The sequence below is a fragment of the Mirounga angustirostris genome, unplaced genomic scaffold (genome assembly GCF_029215605.1).
Source record: "Mirounga angustirostris isolate CCGP_5_RB_7025 unplaced genomic scaffold, mMirAng1.0.hap1 SCAF_14, whole genome shotgun sequence".
NCBI classification, from domain to species: Eukaryota; Metazoa; Chordata; class Mammalia; order Carnivora; family Phocidae; genus Mirounga; species Mirounga angustirostris.
In genome coordinates, this window is record NW_026991722.1 from 83,959,544 (window position 1) to 83,980,646 (window position 21,103).

The window sequence follows — 21,103 nt, forward strand, 5'->3', positions numbered from 1 at the left end:
ATCTGACAGAATGTTGATTGAAAGGAGCCAGACACAAAATAGAACATACTGTATAATTCTATTTACATGAGGCTCAAGAACCAGCAAAATTAATCTGATTATAGAGGTCAGAACAGTTGGTAACCTTTGGGAAGGCAGGTATTTTCAGAGAAGGGTAGGAGATTCTTCTAGGTACTAGGAATTTTTATATCTTCTTTCATACACTCTTTTTAAAAGATTTTATTTATCTATTTGTCAGAGAGAGAGAGAGAGAACACACGAGCAGGGGGAGCAGAGGGAGAGGGAGAAGCAGGCTCCCCGCTGAGCAAGGAGCCTGATATGGGACTTGATCCCAGGACCCCAGGATCATGACCTGAGCTGAAGACAGAGACTTAACCAGCTGAGCCACCCAGGCATCCTTAGAACTTCTTCTATCTTGATCCGAGTGTCGGTTATCACAGGCAGATACACACACGTAAAACTCACCAAGCTGTACTTACGACTTGAGTCCTTTTTAGTATGTGTGTTGAATTTTAATAAGAAGTTTTAAGACAGATGTAACTATTCAATTTTTTCCAAAGTCTAGGCACACTTCGCCAGAAGTCCACATACCAGGCTCCGGAAAAGCCTCAGCCAGTCTGTCATCACTACACTCAATGCTCAGCCAACGACTGTTCTCTAGTCCAAGTGACGTGCTTTGTCACATGCAATTCTAGGTCCTTGAGAACTCTGTCGACCTTCCCCGACTTGCATTAGCCCCGTTTAAATTCTGTGCAACAACCATACTCTTTCATTAGGGATGGTCTCTGGTTGCTTCCATCCCACAACTGCAGAGCCGAGTAGTTGTGACCGAAACGATATGGTCCGCAAAGTCTAAAAATTGACCACCTGGCCCTAGCCGAAAACGTTTGCCGACCTATGCTGTATAATTATGCATGCCTAAACAATACATTGTTTACATGGGATTGTTCTCAGGCTTTGTATGAAATGGCATCACCCCGACACACAGGACATTCCTAAGACTTGACCGTGTTATGTGTAGCTAGATGCCATGCATTTGCTCTCGCTATGTGACGCTTCACTGGGTGGACATCCCACCATTTAGCCATTGTGTCAATGGACACTCAGTCCTCCAAATGTGTTGCCATTTCCAGTCCTTTTACCATGATGAGCAGGGCTCTTGTGGGCATGCTTGCAAATCTATAGGAGTATCTCTAGCGGTGGAATGGCTCCACCTTAGATTATGTGGATTTCAACTTCCACGAGATAATATACTGTTTTCCAAATGGGTTGCACCAATGTACACCCCACTGGCAATGTGTTAGAGTTCCTAATTATCCACATTTTCACCAATAGCTGGTATCACCAGACTTCTTAAGTTTTGCCCCCCTAGAAAGTATGAAATGGTATCTCATCGTGGTCTTTATTTGCATTTCCCCAAATAGCCCTAACCCTGGATTTTTCGATTATTTGAGCCAATAAAGCCCTTCCTCGCTTAAGGTACCTTGGGTCAGGTTTCTGTCACTGGTCAGTTATGGGGTCCCCATGAAGCAGTAATAGGAACTTCAGTGTACCTTATAGTCAAACTGTATGTCCATGTATTTTCCAAATCTGCTGGAGTTGTCGTTCCGGAGTGTTCTGGCATTTCCAAAAGCCTTGGAATACAAAGTGAAGGAGACAGGGACAGACTGAACCAAACTGTGATGAATGGTCATTTAAGCTCACTGTGCTCGTCAACTTCCTAACCCCAAATGCCATGATTATGAAAATGGAGGAGAGAAGGGGAGCCAGGGATGAAAACCATACTTTATCTTCTAAGAAGGAACCACTAAGTATAGAGGATTTGATGCCAAATACTGGGATGGAGCTAGAGTGGAGGGAAAAATATCTTCTCTGTGGCATCCAATCTAGGAATGACTATGGACAGCTATAGAGGAGCCCACGTCCTTGCTCTTCTAGAACATACAGTACCAGACCCCTTTTTATATCAAAGAGGTAAATTGTTCAGGCCATAGGTCCATTGGGAAAGTTCCTTCAACCACAAACATCTTTAACATGAAGGGCAACAAAAACCCAGAATAAAACACCTTGTTCAAAATCATCCAGCAAGTGAGTGAATTGCAATGGCAGAATAATCAAGATGATTCCAATTAAATAAGAAAAATATTAATGACTTTAGTGCCTACTAATTCTGCCAGGTGCTTTTTATGCATCCATCTTGTTTTAGCCTCAAAAGCTCCCTAAGAGGTAGAAACTTTGAATAGACCCATTCCACAGAAAGGCAAACAGGATCTAGGATGTGGAGTGATTTGCTGAAACTTGCTGGCACATGGCTGCCCTGGGATTGGCAGCCATGCCTGCTGGACATCAAAGTTACACCCTTAACCACGATCCTGCCCTTGAGACCCCTCTGCTTAACTCCCGGATGGTGACCTGCCCATTTTGACTGACCTGCCCAGGCAGAGGATTCTTCTTGCTGAGTAGCCTCCCTAGAACTGCCCCTTCCACAGGTCCCCAAAGATCACTTACCTCCAAAACTGGATTGGAGAGCAGCAATCTGTCACGGGCTATTTGTAGCGCCTCGGTCATTGGGCAGGTCACAGCAAAATACTGCAGAATCTTCTTGGAGGCCTCTGTTTTCCCTGCCCCACTCTCTCCAGAAATGAGGATGAAGTGGTTATTTAGCTCAGAGCACATCATGCGGTACGCGTTGTTGGCTATGGCGTAGCTGGAGAAGGAGTAGGGGCAGAAATGGAAGGAGTGCAAAGTGGCCGGGATGCTGCTTACTCAGTGGTGACGTCATCAGAGCTCCCTGCCTCCAGGAAACCACATCCAGACAAGCGGTACAAGACACTGAGCTCAGATATCAGACTCGACCACGACCCCACTGACTGATCACGCATAAAGTGTTCTAGAAATCAATACTCAAAACAGTTGAGTTAAAATGGAGAATGTGAGCAATAATGGACATTTCCTAATGGAAAGAATTTGGAAAAATCCAACATTTCTTACAAGAATAAGCCAGATATTAAATTATATCCCCAGGAGGTGCTCTATTAACTGTAGGTGGAAATAACATCTTGTCTGAATATTTTAAACGCTCAGTGGATATACTAAGATCTCATGTTTCCTCTTTCCCTCAAAACCTACTGTATTAAGAGTACAGAGACAGGAAACTGAAAATATCTTAAAAGCTCTGTGATATCTAAAGGACAAGACATAAAGCTATTATAAGGGCTTTATCTTCAAGATCAGAAACCAAAGCATGAAAATCTCCCAAGACACTCATCTTCCCACGTGGCGGAGTTTGAAAGCTGGCTATTTGGGAAACTGTTGGTGGTAGTGATGCAGAAAGGTTTATAAATGCCTTAGGAGGCGAATAGAGGAATCACCAAGAAAAATGGAGGGAGAGCCTAAATACTAGTCCAGAAGTCAACCAGGGAGAACTGAGAAATTCAGCAAAGCCTGAGTCACATATAGATCAGACAGGAAATTGCTTGTCCTATGGATCTGAAGTCCTGCTACCAACGGGGATGCTCCTTAGCCGCCATGATACCCAGACACCAGTAGATGGGACTATAGCAAACCTCTGCGGAAAAGACAGACCCCTCTCTAGCCACGCTCTCGGATCTCTCGGTAGTTACAAAAGATTCCACCTCTCGTGATTTTTAAGCTGAGACTCAACCATGATCTGATGTTTTCTGCTGCACTGAAAGACATTTCACAAGAAGGCAGCAGTTTAAGTGAGGTACAGAACCTAATGAGCATTCATCGAGGATTTGGACTGATGGGTGGGTGGATGGGTGGATGAGTAGTAAGGAGGGAGAGATGAAAGAAAGAGAAAAATACTATCGATGACCCTCGTACGTGCTACTTACACATGCGGTGGCAGTTCAAAGAAATTGACCCCTTGATAAAGTTCCATCTGGCTCACAGTGTAGATTCCAAGCTCCTGGTATGGATTCACAGACACAAGGAGGGTCCCAATATAGGTCTAGAGGAACAGACCAAAGCACAAGTGAGGAATTCTGGGGTGCAAATGGCTATAGCCAAAGACCATCACATGCTATGATCCCCATGCATTCATTCCACGCTGGGGATATAAAACAATAAATAAGACAGGTGGTGTCTCTGCTGTCATGAAGCTTCCATGTGTGTGCATGGGGCGGGGGAGCGGGGCCAGACAACCAACCAAGGGATCAATACTGCTTCAGTTAGAATGGCAAGAAAGGTGTACATAGGGTAATGAGAACGTGTATGACTCAGGAAGGCCACCTTAGCTGTTGGGCTTAGGGAAGTCTTCTTTAAGGGGGTTACTCTGAGCTGAGACTTGAAAGGATGAGGAGCCAGTCAGGAAAAAAGGAAGCAGGAAAGGGCAAGTCGGGCTGAGGGGACACATGTGGCAGGCTGACTGTCCTGGAGCCCAGTGGGGGAGGGGAGAACGGAAATGGTAAGACCTGATGTCCGAGAGGGAGCAAGTTCAGATCACAGGGCATGAAGAATTGGGGGTTTATTCCAACTGCAGTGCATGGTGGAGACACCACTCTCCCTACTGTATGAAATGGCTGCCGTAAGCTGTTATGTCAGATGGATAGCTTTAAGAAGGGAGCACCTCGATCTGATTTGTTTATGTGTCGTAGAGGTCTCTCTGGCCACTGGGTGAAAGCAGGGTGGGTATGCATCCCAGCCGTCCCCAGTTGGGTAACACACTCCCGCTGCTATTTCCCTGGATTTCAATGCGGGATTCTGTTACGAGTCAAGTTTTTCAAGTGCTTCCATTTGTAATAAAACTACTAATGGAAAAGCTTCTTGGCATACAGTTAGGAATAAACAAAGCTCTAACCTCTGAAAGAGAAAAGAAGAAAAAAAAAAAAGAAAGAAAGAAAACATTTGGGCTCCTTTGAAAATGCATCCGGAGTTTTCCAATTCTGAGTTTGTTACGGGTTTTCATTCCAGAGTCTCCATTTTGGAGGTTCCCAAGGTTATGCTAAATTACACCTGAAATCATGCTCATGAACATTTCTAATCTCTAGGACCAAGTCACACAGAGAACTAGAACAGATAAGAATACCGTATTTTGACTAAAAATCTGCATTGCTTCCATCAGTAGAAATCTTCCAGGGTAGAATATAGTTTCTGAAGTCTATCTGTTCAAACTGGAAACAATTTATTCATGATGATCCTATCATCCCATGTATACTTCTCCACACCACGCTCTTTCTCCTTTGCTCATGCATAAAATCTATTTCCACAATTAAAAATATATACTGTGAGAAGCCCTTTGCTTATTTCTCCTAGTAATCTTGGTTCCAACATGCAAACTAAGTCACAGTCACCATTAAGAACAAAATAGCTGCGAGACAAATATTTTTACATTGTTTTTGTCTAATTTACCCTGAGCAAAAGCTAGTAAGATCTCAATAAAGTTAATTACATTTACTAACACCCCACCACACACATAGAGACACTGTGGAGTTTACCCTAAAGGAATTTACCTGAAAACTGATCAGTCAAATCAAGGTGGGGTGATAAATAGAGAAGTTAAAAACTGACTACCACTAGAAGCAACCAGACCAAGCTAAGAACAGTTCTGGTAAAATGTTGCAGCCTTGAAGATTCATGGGAGGCGGTGGACATCTCTTATGCTTGCCTGTCTGGTATCTAGACCCCCTTCTTGCAGCAGATTCCTTTGAGGAACCTTCTCCAGGCCATATCCTACTGTCAGGTGCACACTGGCCTCGCCCCTCACTTCCAGGACTGGGCCTGGGTAAATAGCCTGGCCAATCAGAATAATCCTCATCCTAGCTACGGGGATTGGTTCAGAGGTAGAGACATGACCCCACGTGGGCCAATCAGAGGCAACCAATGTCTATGTCTCCGGGAAGACTTGCTATAGTCTCTGAACCAACATCAGCCTGGTCCTGCTGACCACCTTGTCACCTTGCAGTTGGCCCCAGAAAGAGACCATTGCAAAAGCGAGCAGAGAGGTGGGAAACAGTCCTCCAGATGGAGAAAGAGCCCTCAAGGCTCTTCGAGACTCATCACCCTAGACCCTAGATCTATTTCTGGTCCCTAAAGTGACATAGGTTGATAGATTCCGTCTTGGGGGTTAGGCCTGTTTAAACTGGGTCTCTGTCACTGGCAGCCCTAAAGGCCGAATACAAAGGATCGGGGTGCATCTGGCAGTGGTCCCTTCACTCGTCCCCTTAAGGACTAACCTAACAGAGGGATTTTGTTCACTATCATCAAGGCTGTGAAGACAGGCAGGGGTGGGGTGGGGTGGGGGTGGGGGTGGGGAACCACCAGTCTAGGAAAACAGCTGAGAAAAGGGTTACGTTACATAGATGAGGTTCTCGCTGAAACGCTTGCGAAGATTGTCCAGAAAAGCAGATTCGCTGGTGTAGGCGTCCAACAGCACAAAATCCTGCACTCCAACCTTGTCCCTGGCCGTCAGCGCGCCTTCCATGTGCAAACGAATGTGCTTCCTCCTCACTTCTTTCTGCAGCAAACAGAACATTCCTCAGCAGCTCACTTATTCTGGAGTTCCTGTTGCTCATGTAATACGGACATAACAAGATACTCAACCCTGGGGACGGTAGAGCACTGAGATGAGATTTGCTCTCAGTTAAGAGTCTACCATCTGGTTAGGGGTACAAGGGGATGGTAATAAAAGCATTAACAGTAACAGCGGCAGCTGACCAGAGCTGAGCAGGTACCCTGTTAGGTACTACGCTAAATACTTGACCTGTATTATCTCCCTTAACCCTCATTCTGACCCTATGAAGTAAGGGCTATTACCGTGCCCATTTAACAGATGTGGAAACTGAGGAGAGACATTACAAAACATGCATATGTCCTGCCAAAAGGGCAGAGCCAGGATACGAACCCAGACAGTCTGGCCCCAGAGCCCTCTTTTCCGACCATCCCTTACTCAACTGGATGTTAGTTGCCCAAATTTGCTGTGTAATTCTGACATGAGTGATGAGGAGTTTGGTTGGAACGGGAATTTCTTGTTTCAGGGGAGTGAGTACTCAAGGAAGGACAAACCTGGAGGGTCGTCTCCCCAAGGCTGGGCTTCAGACCTCCCTGGAAAAGGAGCGGTTTGCTCGCCCACTGGACAGTGCAGAATCTCACTGTGTCACTAGGGGGCAGAGCTGGTACATTGTCAGGAGGCAGCGGAACCCCCCCCCCCCCCCCCACCGGGCACAGGTGAGCAAAGGGAATCAGATCAGCACCAGTGGTGCTTGAGTCAGGACGGCCGTGGGAAACAGCTCCCAGGTCTTGGGCAAGCTGAGGCTGGAGACTGGAGGGTGTACAGAAAGAGTGGGGGTCATGGCTATAGGTGGTGGCCTGGGGGGTGGGGGTGAGAGGTATGTGTTGGGAGGATTGCGCAAGGCGGTCACCTGACCCAAGCTGCAAGGGCACCCAGGGACTGTGCTCTGAGCACACAGTTGATCACAGTTGCTGCATGTCCCCCACCCATGGACTGCGGCGCAGGTGGCTGTGCAGTGGAAAAGAACAAGCAAAACATAGCAAAGGGAGAAAGGAAGACGAACCTCTGGCTCTCGCAGTGTCCCTCCAGTGCCCTCTAGTGACAAAGATTAATATGCTCCCTTCCAGGAGAAATGCCTAAGGAGGCCAATTTGTTGGGGGTTTTTTTTTTTAAGATTTTATTTATTTGACACAGAGAAAGAGACAGCGAGAGAGGGAACAGAAGCAGGGGGAGTGGGCGGGGGTAGAAGCAGGCTTCCTGCGGAGCAGGGAGTCCGATGTGGGGCTCGATCCCAGGACCCTGAGATCATGACCTGAGCTGAAGGCAGACGCCCAAGGACTGAGCCACTCAGGTGCCCCTAAGGAGGCCAGCGCCCCTAAGGAGGCCAATTTGTTATAACGGAGCAGGGGCAGAGGATGAATCTGGATCTGAGAGACAGGAAATTGACACCTGCTATTTTGGGGTGTGCAGAGGTTCTAGAGTAGCTGAAGCAGCCTTGGAAAAGGAAAACAAAGCCAGAGGACTCACACATCTTCACTTGAACTAATCAAGACCATGTGTCGATTGACTTTTAACAAAGGTACTAAAACAATTCAGTGCAGAAAAGGAAAATCTTTTCAATAGTGCAGGAAGAACTAGCTATTGTAATGAAATAAATTTCATTTCAACTCCTCCCTCATAATATCTTTGCATATTTTTATTATAAAATATAACACATTTTAATAACATCTTACAAAATATGTTCATTATTTAATAAATTTATATATTATATAAACTTATATACATAAAACTATACATAGAACTTTTTTTTTTTAAAGATTTTATTTATTTATTTGAGAGAGCGAGAATGAGAGAGAGCACATGAGAGGGGGGAGGGTCAGAGGGAGAAGCAGGCTCCTCGCTGAGCAGGGAGCCCGATGCGGGACTCGATCCCGGGACTCCAGGATCATGACCTGAGCCGAAGGCAGTCGCTTAACCAACTGAGCCACCCAGGCGCCCTATACATAGAACTTTTTAATATATCTATACACTGTATAAACTTACATATGTAAAACTATATAGAACTTTATATAGCTATATACTATATAAACTGATATATGAAACTGTATAGAGAAAATTATTGTATATAAACTTTATATATAATTCCTATTTCATCACATATGAAGATACAAATTTACAAAAACACATATGTTATACATATTATAACATTTTATTTGTATATATAAAAACTTGAGATGAATCTTAGACCTAAATGTAGATGCATAATCTATAAAGCTTCAAGGAGAAAACAGAGGGGAATATCTCTGCAACCAGAGGAAGGAAAAGTTTTCTTATGACACAGGAAGAAATAACTATAAAAGAAAAAAAATAAGAAACTTGACTTCATCAGGGGCACCTGGGTGGCTCAGTTGTTAAGCATCTGCCTTTGGCTCAGGTCATGATCCCAGGGTCCTGGGATCGAGCCCTGCATCGGGCTCCCTGTTCGGCGGGAAGCCTGCTTCTCCCTCTCCTACTCCCCCTGCTTGTGTTCCTTCTCTCACTGTATCTCTCTCTGTCAAATAAATAAATAAAATCCTAAAAAAAAAAAAAAAAGAAACTTGACTTCATCAAATATAAAACTTCTTCCAGAAGAGAACAAATAGGCAAGCCGGGGACTGGCAGAAAGTCTTCCCAAAATATATACCTGCAAAGGATTTGTATCCAGACTCCTATGGCTTAATAACAAAAAGTCAAACCCAGTAAAAATTGGGCAGAAGACTTGAACGGACACTTCAAGACGGAAGATAGACAAATGGTAACTAAGTGGGACAACACTCAATGTCATTAGTCATTGGGCAAATGCGAGTTAGAATCACAGTGAGATAAGCCCCAGAATAGTTCGAATGAAAGAGACTGACAACATCAACCATGAGCCAGGACGTGGAACAGATGGAACGCTCCTACATTGCTGGTAGGAATGCAAAATGATAGAATCACTTTGGGGAAAGGTCTGGCAGTTTCTAATAAAGTTAACCATGCCTCCATCCTTTGATCCAGCTGTTCCCTTCCTAAGTATTTACATAAGGGAAATGTAAACATATAGTCACAAAAAGACTCCAACATAAAGGTTTACAGCCACTTGATTCATAATGGCCCCCAAACTGGAAATAATCCAAATTTCCACCAACGGGAGAATGGATGTAGAATCTATACAATAGAATGGGTACAGCGCTAAAAGAGAAATGACTGGTACGCACGACACGGATGACTCTCACAGACATTATGCTGAGTGAAAGAACTCAGACACAAAAGAGTGCATGCCCTACGATTCAATTTATATGAAATTCTAGAAGCAAAACTAATCTGCAGTGAAAAATCAGAACAATTGTCGCCTGGTTAGCGGGATTGTCTGACAAAGGACAGTTTTAGAGTGATGGAAACATTCTTTGTCTTGATAGGGCTGTGAGTTACATGGGTGTGTCTCTTGGTCAAGATACCTTGTTAAGACTTTGTGTATTTCCACATATGTAAATTTTATTTTAAAAAGGACCACAAAAGAGAAGTGGGGAGGGGATGGAGAGTGGGTGGAGATCTAAATGGAAACAGAATGGCAGAACGGTAAAGAATTGTTGAAGCTGGGTGATGGGTGTAAGGGGGATTTATCGTATAATTCTGTGTACTTTGTATGTATTTGAAGTTTTGCGTCATAAAAAGTTTAAAAAACCAGAATGGCCACCAGGTGTCTCTCTACACTTGTCAAATGGAGCTAGATCAAGCACCTGCTAAGGATGAGAACAATGCGTGTAGATCAAAGAATATTTTAGTGATTCCAAATAGCCCCATCTTAAAGTGTGTGTATAAGAGACGTGGTATAGCATCGTGATTAGGCACAAGGACTCTGGAACATGAGCCCGCCTGGAGTTTAAATCCCGCCTCTGTTGCTTCCTGGTGGTACAACCTTGGGAAAGTCTACCTCTCCAAGACCCTCTGTTTCATGCCTATAAAATGGAAACATAATTGTACCTACTTCACAGGGTTGTTGGTTTGAACAGACCATGGAAAGCACTTGGAACAGTGCCAGATACAATGTCAGCTCTGTGAGTCCTCGCTTCTATCCTCATTAGTATTGCTAATACGATTATTAGAAACAAGAAAATAAAGCGAAAAAATGTGCTGGCTAGTAGTTGGCAAGCCCCTATTGAATGGGGAGTGGAGTCTGAAATCATGTCTGGAGCTATGCCCACAAATATCACCACAGACTGATCTCTGCAGGTGGTGGGTGAGGAAATTAAAAAGCTTTCTTATCCGAGTCCTAGAGGTAGGTGTGTTCTTGCCAGAGTGAGCTCTGCAGTCGGTACCTAGGGCTTTATGTGACTTGCAGCCCAAAAAGATTTGACAAAACCTTGGAAGATTAAGGGATGGGATAGTGATTTTAACTTGCAAGGGCCAAAGCACACTATCCACTTCAGACTGGACTTTTGTTTGCTGCAACATTTCAATTCCTATTTCTGGGTTCCTTTTATCTAGTTCACTTCCAAATATCTTAAAAGGACGTGAGGAAACCAGAGGGTCCTAATATGGCTGACAGGAACAGTCAAAGGGATGGATATTGGGGCAGAAAGGGATAGGGGAATAAAAAAATTCTAGTGGTTCAGTTTTGACCAAAAAGAAGAGGACTAAAAGATTTTATCACAAAGAGATTATTAAATCCAGAAGTGATCAAATAAGAGAGAAGAAATTCAAGAGAGAGATTTTTATGACACCTAAGAACGAACATCTTCGGGGTGATACAACTTTGTAGGGGATGCTGCTGGGCAAGCTTCCAGATCAGGGCTCACAGCCTGCTGCCTGCAGGGTCCTGGGCAAGGACTAGGACTGAGTCAAGCTGCTGGGTGGTGGGGATTCACTTAGACTAGGGAATGAATAGGCATCTAGGCTGTGTAGCCAAGGCTTGGCTCCACTAGGTGACACCAGGTATGAATGTATGGCCCGTGTTGCCGGGCCTTCTAATTATTCAAGAAAAGTCAGTAGTTTAGAATTTCTATGTGAAATCCTGTTGCACATATTTAGTCCGGTGGGACACTGGCCAAAAGCAAGCTAGACACCCTTTGTCCCAAATGGTTTAGATATTTCACTTATCCGCAGGTGGGAGATTCAAAGAGATGCTCCCACCAGGACAGTTATCTTGGAAGCCTCATATACTCCATGGTGACCTGAAAACTATCACCTTCTACATGACCTAGCGCTAGACCCAATGTGTGTATGGGTGGGTGGGAGGGGGCACCATGGATAGCAAGATGGCTAAATGCAGTGACAGAAACCAAAATGCCTGTCACACATTCCATGCATTTCCCAACATTTCCCCTTGCAGTTAGGTGGACTCACATGACTAATTTTGGCCAACAGGTTGTGAATAGAAGTGACATTTGTGCCAGTTCTTTGGGTTATCTGGACTCCTGCGAGGCCACAGTGAGAATTTCTCTTGTTGAATGGACGAGCTACAAAATCAATATAGCCTAGATTCCTGAGTCGTCACAGGGAAGAGAGATCTTCTAAAGAATCATCAAGACCCAGGAGCTCCTGGGTGGCTCAGTCGGTTAAGCATCTGACTCTTGATTTCAGCTCAGGTCATGATCTCAGGGTCATGAGATCGAGCTCTGCATTGGGTTCCATGCTGAGTATGGAGCCTGCTTGGGATTCTCTCTCTCTCTCTCTCTCCCTCTCCCCCTCCCACCCCCCACCATACTTGCTTGCTCCTTGCTCTCTCTCTCAAAAAAAAATCAAGACCCACAGTAGGCTTTGTGTAAGCAAGAAATAAATTCCTGTTATGGCAAACTTCTGAGAATTGGGGGCTGTTTGTTATTGCAGCTGAAGGCTGCTTATCCTGACTCATATACATGCAGAAAAGGGTTTTTCCATTGGGAGAACAGCACTTTGACTGTGAGTCACAGCTCTTGCATGTTCAACTCTGTCACCTGTTCCGGCTACTACTCTGAACTTTGGAATATGAGAAGGGGAGCATTTTTTAAGGGGTGAAGGTAAGCCCTAGAGTGGTAACTTTTGACATTTTATGCTTCGGGACCACTTTTTTCAAGTGAAGTCCTAAGAAACCTCAATATGTAAAATTAAGGAAAGCAAAGCCTTTCTGGTTAAAGGGGAAAGTCTTACCAGGTTACCCATGGGCATGTGGGAGAAAGTGTGGGAAGCCCCAGGGCAGAGGAGAGTTGGCAAGCCCCTCCATATCTCCTGATTCCTGTGCCCTAGGCTTCGTTGAGTACTTCCTTCACATTTATAGTCCTATCTGTGCACCACCAGTCTTATTTTAATTTTTTTATAAAGATTTTATTTATTTGACACACAGAGAGAGAGAATAAGCACGAGCTGTAGGGTGGAGGGGCAGAGGCAGAGGGAGAAGCAGGCTCCCCGCTGAGCAGGGAGCCCGATGTGGGGCTTGATCCTAGGGCCCAGGGATCATGACCTGAGCCGAAGGCAGACACTTAACCAACTGAGCCACCCAGGCGCCCCAGTGTTACTCTTTTACCTCATAATTTCTTTAGTTTTTTCCTGTAAATATATACAGTTATAGCTTTTATTATGAAAGATGTTCACACATAAAAGTAAAGCATCAAAAGCACAACAAACCCAATGTACCCATTATCCAGCTTCAATAAATAACAACCTATGGCCTCTGTTATTTCAATTATGCCCACCTCTCCTCCCAACAATGGATTCGTGCAAAGTCACAAACTGCATATCACTTTATAAATATTTCAGTAGGTATCTCTAAAAGAATTCTTTCAAAATATACGTACACAGTACCATTGTCATACATAAAGGACTTCAAATTAATTTTTTTTCAAGATTTATTTAGTTGAGAGAGAGAGAGAGCACATACAGGAGGGAGGAGCAGAGGGAGAGAGAGAATCTCAAGCAGACTCCCCACTGAGCACAGAGCCTGACGCAGGGCTTGATCCCACGACCCTGAAATCATGACCAAGCCAAAAATCAAGAGTTGGATGCTCAACTGACTGAGCCATGCAGGTGCCCCAATAATTTCTTAGTTATCATACCCAATGTTCAACTTTGTTTTTTTTTTTACTATTGGTTTGTTCAAATCAGTATCCTAACAAGGTCCACATATTGTATTTAGTTGATGTGTCTCCCAAGTTTCTTATTCTATAGGGTCCCCTCCCCCTTTATTTTCTTGCAACTAGAAGAAAGTGGACAATTCGTCCACATTCTGGATTTTGTTGATTGCATTCTTCTGAGTTCATTTCAGATGGTCCTCTTTCTCCTGCATTTCCTGAAAACTGGTAGTTTAATCGAGGGGCTTGATCAGATACAGGACTGATTTGTTTTGGCCAAAAGACTTTATAAGCAGTGAATTGTACTTCCAGCAAAAGACACATAAGGTCTGGCTGTCTTTTAGGAAATCATTGTTCCCTGGAGGGTATTATGCTGAGTGAAATAAGTCAATCAGAGAAAGACATGTATCATATAACCTCACTGATATGAGGAATTCTTAATCTCAGGAAACAAACTGAGGGTTGCTGGAGTGGTGGAGGGTGGGAGGGATTGGGTGGCTGGGTGATAGACATTGGTGGGGGTATGTGCTATGGTGAGCGCTGTGAATTGTGTAAGACTGATGAATCACAGATCTGTACCTCTGAAACAAATAATACATTATATGTTTAAAAAAAGAAGAAGAAGAAGATAGCAGAGGGGAAGAATGAAGGGGGAAATCGGAGGGGGAGATGAACCATGAGAGACTCTGGACTCTGAAAAACAAACTGAGGGTTCTAGAGGGGAAGGGGTTGGGGGGATGGGTTAGCCTGGTGATGGATATTAAAGAGGGCACGTTCTGCATGGAACACTGGGTGTTATACGCAAACAATGAATCATGGAACACTACATCTAAAACTAATGATGTAATGTATGGGGATTAATATATTTATTATATTATTAATATATTAATATATTTAATATATTTAATACAATTAATTAAATAACATAAAAAAATAAAGAAGTCGATGTTCCCACACAGGTCATTTTCTTAGGAGTTTGTAAAAAATGGTAATATTCCAGTTCTACTGCTCCTTCCTCATTTATTAGCTGGGACCTTTCCATAAACTATTTGGATGCCCTGAGGTACAGTTTAAATAGGCAAGGCAGGATAAACGTTTGATTTACCAGTTTTCAGAATAATGAGCTGGTTCCATAGCATCCTCCCAAGGTGACTATCAGTTTTTAATGTCATTTTGAACTCATGGATTTAAGTGTTTTGATGGGTTTCATCCCATGATAGTAATTATCCTTAATGATGCTCAGAGTATCTCATTTTTGGCTAGTGGGAACCTATTAAATGGACTCTTTTTTTTTTTTTCTTGTGTTCTTTTGACATGGCCTTCATAGTCTTTCAGAGCTTCCTTACTTATCAGGAAGCCAAGTTGTCTCAGGCTTATCTTATATATTCTCATGAGCTCTGGTTTCTTTGTGGGAAAGGGGAAAGTACAATAATCTGACCTTAGGGAAACTCATTGCTACTGGGTTGGTCATTGCTTCTGTCTTCTCAGTAGAGAGAATGAGAAAGTATTCTTTATGGGATTTTTTTTCTTTCCTTTCCAGATAATTCATGGATAGCGTAGAGAAATGCTATTGATTTCTGTATGTCAATTTTGTATCCTGCCAGTTTACTGGGTTTGGTCATTAGATCTAACCATTTTTTGATGGAGTCTTTAGGATTTTCTCTATGTAAAATCATACCACCTGCAAATAGAGCCAGTTTTACTTCCTCTTTTCCAATTCTGACACCTTTTATTTCTTTTGCTTGCCTGATTGCTCTGGCTAGGACTTCCAGTCTTATGTCGAATACGAGTGGTGAGAGTGGGCATTTTGTCTTGCTCCCCATCTTAAAGGAAGCAAGAAAGTATCTCTCAAAATGCATGATGAGTTCATTCTATCAATTCAAATACATAGCTAAGGGGTTTGTCCTTAGCCTTATCTTTCTTATATTACTTCCCCTTTCTCCTATCCAAAATCCCAGTTCAGTGACACAATTATGCATTGGCTTTTTCCCCCCATAATACACACATCATAGCTCCAAAGTAATAATACTAACACGATCCCCAATATAATTACTGAAAATAGTTTGAAATTTTTTGAATTATGTGTGTTTGGAGTGTACTTTGTTGGGGTTATGTAGGCAAATCACTGCGTTTTTAAGCTCCCTTGAAATAGTTGATCTCTATGTGGCCATATTAGCAACTAGATACACATTGAGGTTTATTTCGCTTCCTTACTTGAGATTATTTTTTAAATTTTATTTTATTCTGTAATCATGTAAACATTTTAAAAGGCTTCCAAGAACAAAATCAGGCATATTCAAAAACTAGCTCCTATCACTGTCCCTTCAGCCCTATTCCCTTCTGTTTTCTGTAAATAACGATTTAAAAATTATTAAAATGCTAAAACTGTTTCTTAAATATTAGCAAGCACCTGTAGGTTTGTTTCCCTCCTTTCTTATGCATATATTTGCAAATTCTACATTCCATTTTTCCAATTTGTCTTTCACTAGGAAATCTCCTGGTGATCACTTCAAAGTGGTTTATAACAACATTACTCTTGCCTTTTCAGAGTTGCAACGTACTCCATTGCATGTCTGTTCTACACTGTAGTTTATTCAAATAGTCCCATAGAGGAAGAGCTTGACTAACCTTTCTCAGAAACTGAGAGAAAACAATGGCAAAAAAAAAGAAAAAAATCTGTAGGACACAGAAAATCTGAACAACACAATTAACTACCACAAGTAGGACACTGCACCCAGACATTGCAGAGTATACATTTTCTTTCAAAAGCACATAGAATATTTACAAAAGTTGGCCACAGCCTGGGCCATAAGGCAAATCTCAAAGGCTTTATGTCATACAAAGCATCTAGGTCAACAGTCCAATAGAAAGTTCTATAGTTTGGGGCGCCTGGGTGGCTCAGTCATTAAGCATCTGCCTTCGGCTCAGGTCATGATCCCAGGGTCCTGGGATGGAGCCCCGCATTGGGCTCCTTGCTCAGCGGGAAGCCTGCTCCTCCCTCTCCCTTGGCCCCTCCCATTGTCCATGCTCTCTCTCTCTCTCAATAAATAAAAATCTTAAAAAAAAAAAAATGATGAGTAAGACTGAGGAATTGAAATTTAATTTCAACTAATTTAAACAGCACAGGCCTAGAACTAACTTCCCATTTGAAGGACAACAAAGAATGAGAAACACTAAGCAATGCTACAGTATACAATCACCTAAATCCAGAATGGAAAAGTCTACGGGACAAACTATCCAGGCTCAACTTTTTTTTTTTTTTTCCCAAGAAAAGCACAAGGGAACTTGTATATTAAGAGAGATGAAAGACGGGCGCCCGGGTGGCTGGCTCAGTTGGTTAAGTGACTGCCTTCGGCTCAGGTCATGATCCTGGAGTCCCAGGATCGAGTCCCGCATCGGGCTCCCTGATCGGCGGGGAGTCTGCTTCTCCCTCTGATCCTCTTCCCTCTCATGTTCTCTCTCATATAAATAAATAAAATCTTAAAAAAAAAAAGAGATGAAAGGGGCTGAGGGGATGGGCAAAATGAGGGAGGGGAGTGGGAGGTACAGTCCTGCAGATGAAAGGTATAGCAAAGGGAATATAGGCAATGGTGTTGGTTTTTTTTTTTTTTTTTTAAAGATTTTATTTATTTATTTGCGAGAGAGAGAATGAGAGACAGAGAGCACAAGAGGGAGGAGGGTCAGAGGGAGAAGCAGACTCCCCACTGAGCAGGGAGCCCAATGCGGGACTCGATTCCGGGACTCCAGGATCATGACCTGAGCCGAAGGCAGTCGCTTAACTGACTGAGCCACCCAGGCGCCCTGGCAATGGTGTTGTAACGGTGGTATATGGGGCAGCTGGGAGCTACGCCTGGGGTGATCAGAGCACAATGTATAGAGTTGTCCAATCACTCTACTGTACATCCGGAACTGATGTAACATTGTGTATCAACTACACATCAATAAAAAAAAAAGTAAAGAGATGAAAGAGGAAAACCAAAACCACAGTGAGATACCGCTTCACACCCATCGGGATGGCTACAATCAAAATGTCAGGCAAGAACCAGTGTTGGTGAGGAAGTGGGAAAACTGGAACCCCCCCCGCCCCACTGTTGGTGGGAATGTAAAATGGCATGGACACTTTGCAAAAACAGTCTGGCAGTTCGTCCAAAGGATGCTGAGCAACAGAAACACTCACACTCTGTGAGGAGGAGTGTAAATGGGCACAACTACTTCGGAAAACAGTTTAGCATAGCCGGGTAAGGTTGGAGACGTATCTCCTGTGACCAAGCAACTTCATTCCCCTTGTTTATGTGTAGTGGGGGACGAGTACAAGAGGTGCCCAGCAGCATCTGTAACATCCCCATTTGATAGAATACATTACTATTGCTGTTGGCTAGTGGTGTCGTCCGACCTCTGACAGTTATATATAGAGTTACAATGCACCAGCCGCTGTCTCAAGGGCTTTTCATATATGAATCCATGCGAAACCTTTCAACAGACTTAGGAGGTAATAGGTACTTTAGCTCTCATTTTATAGGTGGGGAAATTGAGGCACGGGGAAATCAAATAACTTGCCACATAACCAGTACATGTCAACCAAGATTCAAACCTAAATAGCCAGACTCCAGAATCCATGCTGTTTTTAACACACTCCAGAAGGGCACGAAAGAAGACTTTAAGAAACAGAAATACATGCCAAATCCTGGGTAGGGAGAGTCAATAAAGATGTTTAATTCAACCATTATGCTATGCACAGCTGTAAAGGTGAATGGATCACCATGATGCTCATCAGCATGGGTTAATCTCACAACCAGCCTTGTTCAGAGAAAGCAAGTCGTATATACGCTTTGATTCTCTTTTAACAAATGTCCCAAACAAGCAAAATCAAGCAATATACTGCTTGAGGATACATGCATAGCTGGCAAAACTCCCAAGGAAACCAAGGATTGTGCTTCAGATATTCCACTGGGTAGAGGCATACAGGTGTTTAGTATTGTTTAAGTTATACATATATTGTATATACTCTTCTCCACGAATATTTTTTTTTTAAGATTTTATTTATTTATTTATTTGAGACAGAGAGAATGAGAAAGAGAGAGCACATGAGAGGGAGGAGGGTCAGAGGCAGAAGCAGGCTCCCTGCCGAGCAGGGAGCCTGATGCGGGACTCGATCCAGGGACTCCAGGATCATGACCTGAGCCGAAGGCAGTCGCTTAACCAACTGAGCCACCCAGGCGCCCTCCACGAATATTTTCTAATGGAAATATAAAAGAAACAGACCAATCTCACTCACGTATATCCATACAAACTCCTCAATAAATGATTAGCAAACCAAACCTAATAAAATAATAAAGGAATAGGGGTGACTGGGTGGCTCAATCGGTTAAGTATCCGACTCTTGGTTTCAACTCAGGGCATGATCTCAGGGTCATGAGATGGAGACCCTGAGTCAGGCTCTGCATTCAGCATGGAGTCTGCTTGGAATTCTCTCTCTCCTCCTTCCCCTCTGCCCCTCTCTCTCAAATAAATAAATAAAATCTTTAAAAAAATGACATTAAAAAAAAATAATAAAGGAATAGTAAAACATGACCAAGTCAGATTTATTCCAGAAATTCAGTATTAGATAATTTATTAATAAAATCAGTTATAAGAATTCAACAGTGGAAAATCTATTAATAAAAAATAATAGATTAATAAATAATAGATTATAGAGAAATTAGACTTAAAAATAGACACAATAGATTTGTTGCTATATCAGTAGATCAAGAGTGAAAGATTATACCTATCCATTGATTTTGAAAAGGCACTTGATAAAATTCAACTTTCATTCTCAATAATTGCATTTATCAAAAGCAATAGATACTTATTTAACATTATTTTTTTACACTAGCACCATACTTGATGGTAAATATAGACGCATACCTAATAGTAAATATAGAAGCATACCTATTAAAATAAGGAACAAGACACAGATGGCCTTTATCATCGTATTTAACACTGTTCTGGAAGTATTAGCCAGTGCAATTAGACAAAAGAAAGAAAGCGATAGAAATACTGGAGAAAAAGAAATAAAAGTATTTGCAGATTGTCTAAGTGCTTATATGGAAAATCCAAGAATATCAACCAAAAATTATGCATGATATATAAATCCAGGCCAAATACAAAGTTAATCATCAGAAATAAACAGCTTTAGCACAACCAGATAGTTATTAGTTAGAAGATGTAATGGACAAAACAACTCTACTTAAAATATCACAAGAGAGATGAAATATAGAAATAATCTTACCAGCAAATGTGTCAGGTTTATATAAAAATAGTTTTAACATCCTCCTGAGGACAACAAAAGACTGAAACAAATGGAAAAACACACCGTGTTGTATGGGAAGATTCAATATCACAAAGATCTCAGTTCCACCAAGTTCATCTATAAAATAAATCAATCTCACTTAAATTACTACCGGCTGGCTCAGTCGGTTGAGCATGCAACTCTTGATCTCAGGGTCCTCTGTTCAAGCCCCATGTTGGGCATAGAGATTACTTAAAAATTAATGCCATGATTTTGGGGGTACTAAAATTAAGTCTAAAGTTCATCTTGAAAAAGTAAGTAAGAATACCCAGGAAATTCCTGAAATAAACAAAAAAATTTATGGGAAAATACCAGCCTAAACAGATATTAAAACATAAAGTTAATCTAATAGTGTGTGACTGCTCATGAATAGACAATCAATTCAATGTAACTGAACAGAAAAGCTAGAGCTTGTCCCAAACTTAAAGGTGGGTTTATTAAAAGATTAAGGTAGCATTTCAAATTTGTGGTGAGAAAATCAATTATTCAACAAATGGCATTATACAATTCTGAAAACTCAGAGCTGCTCATCTAAGAAGGATGAATTTTACTGTACATAAATTATACCTTTATTAACCTAACTTCCAAAATTAGTGTTAGGACACTGGATAGTGTTACTTAAAAAAAAAAAAAAAAAGTTGGAGATCTACCTCATACTTTATGCCAAAACAAAGTCCAGATGAATCAAGGATTCAAACATTAAAAAAGAAAATTAAAACGGAAAAATACTAGAAAAAATATAGGTCAAGTAAGAAATGTTCTAAGTATGATTTAAAAAAAATTCAGGAAGCCACACACACACACAGAAAAAAAGACTGATCAGTTCAACTACACAGAAAAATTTCTGCCTAGAAAAAATGTTGTAAGCACAGTCAAAGGACAAAAAGAATTTTGGAAAAAAATATTTGCAACTCGCATTCTAAACAAATGACTAGATTCCTTAATATATAAAGAGCTTCTATAAGTCAATGTCTAACACCCCCTAAAAACACACACTCACACATCAAAAATAGACAAGGGATAAATAATTCACATAAAAGAAAATGAAGATTTATCTTATAAACACAAGAAAAAAAATACTGAACTTCAAAGGAAAATGCTATTAAAGTGCATCGAGATACCATTTTTCATTTTTGGCAATCTGATAGGTAGAAGTTTGAGAACATACTCTCGGTGAGAGTATAGCAAAGAAGCACTGGCATCAGGCGCCTGGGTGGCTCAGTCCGTTAACTGTCTGTC

At 42.1% G+C, this 21,103-nt stretch overlaps 1 protein-coding gene across 1 annotated transcript in view; it reads right to left on the bottom strand.

Annotated features, from left to right (window-relative positions):
• MYO1H (myosin IH) overlaps positions 1 to 6,466 on the bottom strand; it is a 45,039-nt gene extending 38,573 nt beyond the window's left edge. Inside the window, exons 1-4 of the mRNA XM_045887474.2 lie at positions 6,320 to 6,466; positions 3,858 to 3,973; positions 2,509 to 2,707; positions 1,554 to 1,634 (exon numbers count right to left, since the gene is read on the bottom strand). Coding sequence (XP_045743430.2) covers positions 1,554 to 1,634; positions 2,509 to 2,707; positions 3,858 to 3,973; positions 6,320 to 6,445 — 522 coding nt within the window. The 5' untranslated portion in view covers positions 6,446 to 6,466. The remainder of the gene's footprint in view (positions 1 to 1,553; positions 1,635 to 2,508; positions 2,708 to 3,857; positions 3,974 to 6,319) is intronic.
• Positions 6,467 to 21,103: the final 14,637 nt, after the last annotated feature.